Source organism: Lynx rufus, unplaced genomic scaffold, assembly GCF_022079265.1.
Source record: "Lynx rufus isolate CCGP_SWC_20201006 ecotype Redwood Valley unplaced genomic scaffold, mLynRuf1.p SCAF_8, whole genome shotgun sequence".
In the NCBI taxonomy this organism is placed as follows: Eukaryota; Metazoa; Chordata; class Mammalia; order Carnivora; family Felidae; genus Lynx; species Lynx rufus.
The window spans coordinates 88,020,817-88,028,727 of record NW_025814896.1 but is presented as its reverse complement, the minus strand read 5'-3'; the positions used below and the strand labels follow the sequence as shown (position 1 = coordinate 88,028,727).

The window sequence follows — 7,911 nt, the reverse complement described above, 5'->3', positions numbered from 1 at the left end:
GGATGAGCGGAGTCTTCTAAGAGAAATAGAGCAGCGTTGGGACAATATGGTTAAAGTGTCCATGCAACAGGCCCCTGGGAGAAGAAGACACGTGGCCTCTTCTTGAGAGCTCAGACCTTTGTGGAGATGACTGAGCTGTGGCTGAGGCCAGGCAAGGTGTCTAAGCCAAGAATGGGGAACTTTGGGGTGACATGACGACCTCCTGTGGGACTCACTTCCCATTTTTTCTAGATAAAATGCCCTTGGGGAGACAGCCAGCTGAATGTACCTGTGCTGCAGGTGCAAGTGTGCAGGATGAAGGCTGCTGAGAGCGAGGTCTCGGATGTGCACTTCAGTGTAGATAAACAGAACATCTCTCTCTGGCCCCGAGGCAAGCACCAGCCTCCGCTCAGAATCTGCTTGGTGCCCTGCGTTCTGCTGTTGGCAGGTCCTTCAACACATGTTCTCTTCTTCTTCTGGCAGAGCCTCCTCCCAAGACGGGTCCATCTCTGGTTCTGAGGAAATCTCTCACAGTCCGGGCTGCAGTCATCATCCTGACGCTGGGCCTGGCTGCTTCCATCCTGCTGCAGGCTGTTCTCTGTAAGTCCTCACATTCTGTCATCCAAGCTTGGTCTTTCTCCACAGTCAGCCGGCTCCCTCAACATCCAGACCCTCTGTTCAGTTGTGTCTCCCACCTCTGGCTTTTCCATTTGTCTCATTTCCCCTCTTTCCAGGGGCAGTCTCTGGGTCCCCTGTTCCCAGTAAGATGAGCTGCTGCTCTCTCCTTCCCAATCCCGGGGAGATTTTCCAGATTGAGATCAGCACTTGCATGCTTGGGCTCAAGGATATGCTGCTTTGTCCCCAGGAAACATTCATCCATTTCTTCATCCCGTGTCATCCCCACTCCGCCCCCGAGCTGTGTTCTTTTTGTGTGGAATCTTGTGGGCAGCTGTTAACAGTGAGCAAAATGGTTTTTGACCCCACAAAAGAAGGGCTTCCCACTGCATTCAGCCCCGACCGACTAGGTGGAGAGTCTGTCAGTGAGCCAACAGATCTCCTGGTTCACCATTCTCACCAGGACCCCTTCATGTTCTTTTCATTCTTCTTCCCATTCCTGCTGAGGTCATGTCAAGGGAGACTTCCTACTTGTTCACTGGTTGTGTGACTTATCTTTCCTCTTCTTCTGCTCTGCCTAGCCCCTCATGTTCTCTGCTAGCAGAGCCTTCTTCCTCCCACCAGGTCTCCAGAAAGCAGGGGGAGGCAACATCTGTCTTCTCCCTTCAAGGCTTTGGGACATATTTGGTCTCAGACTTGGAGCCTCTGAGCAGAGTTTCCTCTTGGTTTGTTTTTGGTGTCCTATCTGCCACCCGAGCCTGTAGCCTGAGCAGAGTGTCATGGTGGGTGGGATAAGGGAAGGGTGGAAATGGTTTCATAATTCCCTCTTTCCATATTCTCTGGAGAAGTCACTTCCAGATTGGAAGTCTGCATGCCTGGCCCCCATCATGGCCACAGGGGGCCTGTGGGTAGATGTGGGAAGGGTGCTGCCCTAGTGGATGCCACTGTAGGGGCCTCTGGAAGGAGGAACTGGGAATCAAGTGATGGAGCCCCCAGGGATGCAACAAGGAAGTAACTGAGGGCATCCTTTTACCAAATGTGCCTCAAATATGCAAAGCAAGTTTAGGACTGGGTACTAATCCCTGCTTCTGCCTCCCTATGAGGTCCTCCAACAGACGGTCTGTGTTTTATCAATCTGTGCATTACCTGCATCTGCAAGAGTTCCCAGCAAGTGCTAGGTGCCCATCACATGTTTGTTGAATGAATACATTATGAGTGAATGGAGGGTAAGCAACAGCTCTTTGGGTAGCTTAAGCTTATCCCTTACTTTCCCTTCCTTTTATCACCCTGACAACACTCTGAGTCCCGGGGAGTCCCTTTGCCTGACGTCTTGACTTTCTCAAATCCAGATCCCTGGTTTATGCGTACAATATCAAATGTAAAGAACAATGCTCAGTTGCTGAAAGGCCGTGTGGACAACATCAGCGCTCTGGGCTCTGAGATTAAGAGGAATAGAGGAGGCGTGGAGGCAACCGGCATTCAGGTCCAGAAGGTGAATGCCAGCCTGGATCATGTGCGTTCTCAGATCTGGAAGTTGGAAACTGGTGTGAAGGAAGCCAATGCACAGATACAGATGTTAACAAGAAGTTGGGAGGCGGTCAATGACTTAAATGCCCAAATTCCAGAGTTAAAAAGAAATTTGGATAAAGCCGGTTCTTTAAATGCAAAGGTCCAGGGACTCCAGACCAGTTTGGAGAATATCAGCAAGGTGCTCAAACAGCAAAGTAAGTGATTCAGAAAAGAACGTTGTAAGCTGACCAGTGGCCTGTGGAGCCTTGCCAGCTTCAGGCATGAGGCCATTGGGCTGGCACGTGTGGAGGGAAGGGGAAGAGGAGCTGGGCAGACATGGTTGGAAAGTTAAGAAACAAGGGCTCAGCAGTGGGCTTGGAGGACTTAGGGGCTGTTCAGGAGAAAAGGGACCAGGGACCAGAATGGGCTCTCACACTAAGGCACAGAGTATGAAGGCATTAGGGAGTCTCTCTGTCCTGGCCCAAACCTAGCCATTAATCCATTAAGTTCCATCCCTGGAGTGTGGGGGCTCAGCCACTTGTGATGGCCAACAGAGAATTGTTTCCTCTTAGGAGGAGGGACCGATTCTTGATCAATATTTTTAACTCTCCCCTATCTAAGCCCAGATACTCTACCACTCTCAGCTAGACTTTCAGCATGTGACACAGTGTCCCTGAGCCCTTACACAAGGACCCAAGGACCCCAGAACCCAGCCCCATTTGCTGCTGTCTCTGGGATCCCACTCGAGAACCACCCCCAGCAGCACCCAGAGGAAACAGGAACCCCAGTGTTCACCTTTCATCCTTGTTCTCCAGATGACATTCTGCAGATGGTTTCTCAAGGCTGGAAGTACTTCAAGGGGAACTTTTATTACTTTTCTCAAGTCCCAAAGACCTGGTACAGTGCCCAGCAGTTCTGTGTGTCCAGGGATTCACACCTGACCTCAGTGGCCTCAGAGAGTGAACAGGTAAGTTCTGTTCCAATGAGCTCAAAGAAGGGGGTGTATTAACAGCCATATCAGGAAGGATGGGCAAGATTATGGTGCAGCAATCCCCAAATACCAGTGACCTAACAATGAAGGATTACTTCTCAGTTGCACTACATGTCCAACAAGGGCCTGCAAGGGGTTCTGCCTGTGTGGTCACTCAAGGACCTAGGCCAAAGGAGACTCCATCTCAGTGTATGGTTCCACAGTTGCTGAAATAGGGAAGGAGAACATGGCAAATCGTATGTTGGCTCTTAAGCATCTGCCTGGAAATCACAGATATCACTTTTGCTCACATTTCATTGGCTAAAGCAAATGATGCAGTGGTCCCAGCTTCAGAGAGGGCAGGGAGGTACAATCTTTCTAGGTGCCCAGAAAACAAAAACATTTGTGAATAACATTAATAACACTACATAACCCTATCTAGTCTCCTACCTAGTGAGCAAAATATTGAACGAGCCCCTTTCATCTGGGAGGTGAACTAGTAGAGCAGGTAAGAGTGTGTGCTCTGGGGTCTAGAGCCCTGACCCCGCTCCTAACTGGTCCCAGAGCCTGGGTAGTTATTTAACTTCATTAGATGGGCCTATTGATCAATGAAGCACACATGATAATAGTACCTGCTTCAGAGAACAGCTGACTAGATGCATATAAATGCACGGTGCCTTGCACATATTAAGCGCTCACTGCATTTCAGTTATTAGTATCTGGGCCCTTCTCCTGGGGTCCCTGCTCTGGGGTTTAGCTGAGTCTTTCTTGTACTCCAGAACCTACTTCCTGAGGAGTGGAAAGGCCCAACACCTTGAGACCTGAGTCTGTTAGTTGTGGGGAAAAGACAAAGACTTTGGAAGATGGACTCTGGGCAGGGACAGGAAGGGGCTTGAGAGAGGTCAGTGTGTGTGGTATGTGGGGGCTGGCACTGAGGACAGAGAGAACAAGAACAAAAACACCCAGAGAGACAGATGTTCCACTTGCACATTGTGGCAGGTGCCTCACTCCTCCTTCCCTATAGGAGTTTCTGTACAAGATGGCAGGTGGACTTTTCTACTGGATCGGCCTGACCAAAGCCGGGAGTGAGGGGGACTGGTACTGGGTAGACGATACTCCATTTAACAAGGTCCAGAGTGCAAGGTAAGCCCCAGAGCCTCCTTCCCAGCCTGACTCCTGGGCCAGGACCAGGGCATGAAGGACGGGGTGACTACGGGGTTTGTCGTTCTTCCCCGTCCTCAGGTGGTAGGAACACTGAGCTGAGATCTAGCTCACCTTTGCCACCAATTTCCTGTGGGACTGGGGACAAATCCATGGCCTCTCCGTGCCATCTGGGGTTTGGCGGCATGGCCTTCTACCCATCCTCGGCAGATCCCCTGTTCTACGTCTCAGTCTTTGCAGTGTGGGTTTGCGGAGGGCCTTGAGAGTGGTGGGCTGGCTTGGCTCTGAGTTGGGAGAGTGATTTCAGGCTTTGAGATTGACAGCTCACCAGCCCCCTTCCTCTCAGGCATGGGTACAAAAACTTGTGATGCTATCACTCAGGACCAAAGCTGGGATTGAAGTCACTCATTTCTTCATTGGATGTAAGTTTTTCTTTGTTTTTTCCTTTGGTAGGTTCTGGATTCCAGGTGAGCCCAATAATTTTGGGAACAATGAACACTGTGCCAATATAAAGATGTCCTCGCTTCAGTCATGGAATGATGCCTCCTGTGACAATAAGCTCCTTTTCATCTGTAAACGGCCCTACATACCATCAGAACCATGACGGGACTGGTCCCAAGCTTGCACATTGAGCTCTGATGCTTGTTGAACTAGAGAACCTGCCTTTGTTTCTTCCATATTCCGGGATGACTTTGCACCTTCACTTTTCTGGCTTCAAAATTGTCCCAGAGGCATCCTGGAGTTCATCTGCTTTGGCTGGGAATTCTCTGACCCCATAGAGGCAGCTGGAGTGGAAGGGAGATCTTGGAAAAGGAGAGGAGGGCGGAGAGGATTTAGAAGTTCAAATTGCCTCAGGAAGGTGATCAGAAACTTGCGGTTCCCTTTCCCTTCAGAGAAGCCTCAGTTTTATCACATGAAAGTTGCTTCAGACCACCCAAGCGGTTCTCCTGATACCGATGTTCAGGGCTTTTCCAATTGATCCCCCAGAATTCCCATTTGTCTGCTTAGGGGGCCGTGTTCTCAGTGGGAAGAGCTCGGCTCTTAGAGACCCCGTCTAGGCCCTGTTCCCATTGCTCTCCATCCACATCCCCTGAGGTCTAAGCCCCTTCTTCTCTGAGATGGGGGCAACTGGTTCAGCTCGGGGGCTGACACGGCAATGAGTCTCTGTTAGAGCTGGACCAGCATCCACGCTCCTTCTTGCTCCCCTTTGCTCGGCAAACTCCGAGGCCCAGCTCTGTCTTCTACAGTCCTCTGCCCAGCCCCCCTGTTTCACCTCCTGCACATCCTCTTTCATCTGCATTTCCTCTCTTCCCTTTAGGGACAGAGTTCACCTGCAAATGTCATCAGAGTCAAATGCTGCCTGGGTAAAGCATGTTTTACCTCTGTGAGCATGTTTTGTTCCCAGCTGTACAGGTGAATATGCCGGCAAGGCCATCTGCTCTGCCAGACATGGAGTTCTGGGGTATCCCCAGGAGATAGTTGGAGGCCCCAAAATGACAAGGGGTAGAGAAGATTCAGCTCCGGAAACGCCACAAATATGAGCAATGCTTACCCTTGGTTTTTATTGAACTGAAGGAGAGTGAGGTCTGCAGCATCATGTCCCTCCTGGTGGTCTTTCCTCTCAGAAGCTCAGTGGACAGTCTGTTGCCTGGCTTTACTCCTGAAGGTGTAAAGTTGACATTATTTCCCATCTTTCACGAAGACCCTGTTTGTGGGTATCAGGTCCCGGTGCCCTGGTCCAATGGCTGAGGCAGGGATCTAGGCAGGGACTGTACTGCCAGGAGGGGAGCAGAGAAGGAGAAGGAAGGAGGTGGTGCGAGCACAGGAGTGGGCTCAGTAGGGCGTCCTCCTCTCCTTCGGTCCTCATTAGGGCTCTCAGTAGGGTCCTGAGGACAGGACATTTTCCTTCAATGACTGTGACCAGCAGGTGGTGTTTTGGGTGCAAAGGGGTCAGGCTTAGGGCAGGGGCATTAGGAGGAAGCTTGAAGTAACATGGGGCAAATGGGATTTTTAAAATATGGCAATGGCAGGGCACCTGGGTGGCTCCGTTGGTTAAGTGTCCAACTTCTGTTCAAATCATGATCTCACGGTTTGTGAGTTCGAGCCCGACATCGGGTTCTGTGCTGTCAGCCGGAGCCTGCTTCAGATCCTCTGTCTGTCTGTCTGTCTGTCTGTCTGTTTCTTTCTCTCTACGCCCCTCCCCTGCTCATGCTCTTTCTCTTTCTCAAAAATAAATAGACGTTTAAAAAAATATGACAAGGGGGGTGCCTGTGTGGCTCAGTCTGTTAAGCGTCTGACTCTTGATCTCAGCTCAGGTCTTGATCCTACGGTCATGAGTTCAAGCCCCTCATTGGGATTTGTGTTTGTTGTGAAGCCTACTTAAAAAAAAATGAAATAAAATAAAATAGGCAATGGATGAAGGATGGGCAGTCAGTGATCATGTCCATGCAGGAGCATTTGCAGGCCAGTTCCAGAGACTGCTGAAGTCTGAGGGAGTGAGTATCTCAGGGCAGAGAACATGGGCAAGCCAATGTGGCTGCTGCAAGCATGAAAGAATTCTTCCACATTTCACTAAGAAACATTTTGTTGTTCCTACTCTTTGTAATTACAAGCAGCAAATTATGGGAGAATTTTATTTCTTCCCCATGTCGGGCCTCTAGTCATAGCATGAGCTGATACAGAAATTGAATACAAGCTGCTTCTAGGGAGCTATCCCATTGTGTTTTTGAACATTTCGCTTTCCCACCTGACATGTTTGTCCTGATATCTGAGCTGCCTCGTTGAGTAGCATGTGACCCAGCCCCACACTCCGAGTTCCTCCCTAGGTGGCACTTGTCACCAGGCCAGCTGATTCAGAGGCTTGTAGTGTAAGGCCTAAAATTTCATGTGCTGCTGTGACATCTTTGAGCCCCAGAGCCTAACTATGCATTCCCCTGATCTCACCAGATATGTCCCCCTACCTGGCTAGTTCCTCTATCCACTGGACCAGCTGCACTGCACCCAACTTTCAACCTAATGGGTTCCACTAACCCACCCACCAACCTGGGAAACTATTCCAATGAGACAATCATGTCCTGCAGGAATCAGGGCCCCTGTAAGTTCTTGTTACTGTGATGCCTGCCTACCACAGTCCTTGCTGGTTCACTGTGCTTGCAGGCATAACCCCTGTGGGACCCTGCATAGCATGTGGTCTCCTCCTCTCTAGACTGTGAGTATATGACTAATAAACCACTGCTCAGTATTAGGTGTCATCCGTTTGGTCTTTATCCACTATTTAGAGCAGGAGATCCCTCCCTCACTGCTATAGACCGAATGGTTGTATGTCCTCAAAATTCATGTGTTGGAATTCTAACCTCCAATGTGATGGTGTTAAGAGGTGGGGCCTTTAGGAGGGCTTCACCCTCATGATGGGATTAGTGCCCTTATAAAAAGAGAAATGAAAGCATGCTTCTCTCTCTGCCAGGTGAGGATACAGTGAGATGACAGTCTGCACACCAGAAAGAGAGCTCTCTGCAGGAACGGAATAGCCAGAAACCTGATCTTGGACTTTCCAGCCTCCAGAACTGTGAGAAAGAGGTTTCCCTTGTGTAGACCTCTTAGTCTGTAGTATTCTTGTTGTAGTAGCTTGAAATGACTGAGTCACTCACCACTGGGATGAACAGGAGGAGAACAGAACA

General features: G+C 50.0%; 1 protein-coding gene across 1 annotated transcript; it reads left to right on the top strand.

Annotated features, from left to right (window-relative positions):
• The first annotated feature begins 294 nt into the window (after positions 1 to 294).
• On the top strand, positions 295 to 4,838 carry CD207 (CD207 molecule). The gene is made up of 6 exons (XM_047067912.1): positions 295 to 370; positions 463 to 579; positions 1,944 to 2,318; positions 2,919 to 3,070; positions 4,098 to 4,216; positions 4,688 to 4,838. The coding sequence occupies exons 1-6, from the start codon at positions 295 to 297 to the stop codon at positions 4,836 to 4,838; spliced, it is 990 nt and encodes a 329-aa protein (XP_046923868.1).
• The last annotated feature ends 3,073 nt before the right edge of the window (positions 4,839 to 7,911 follow it).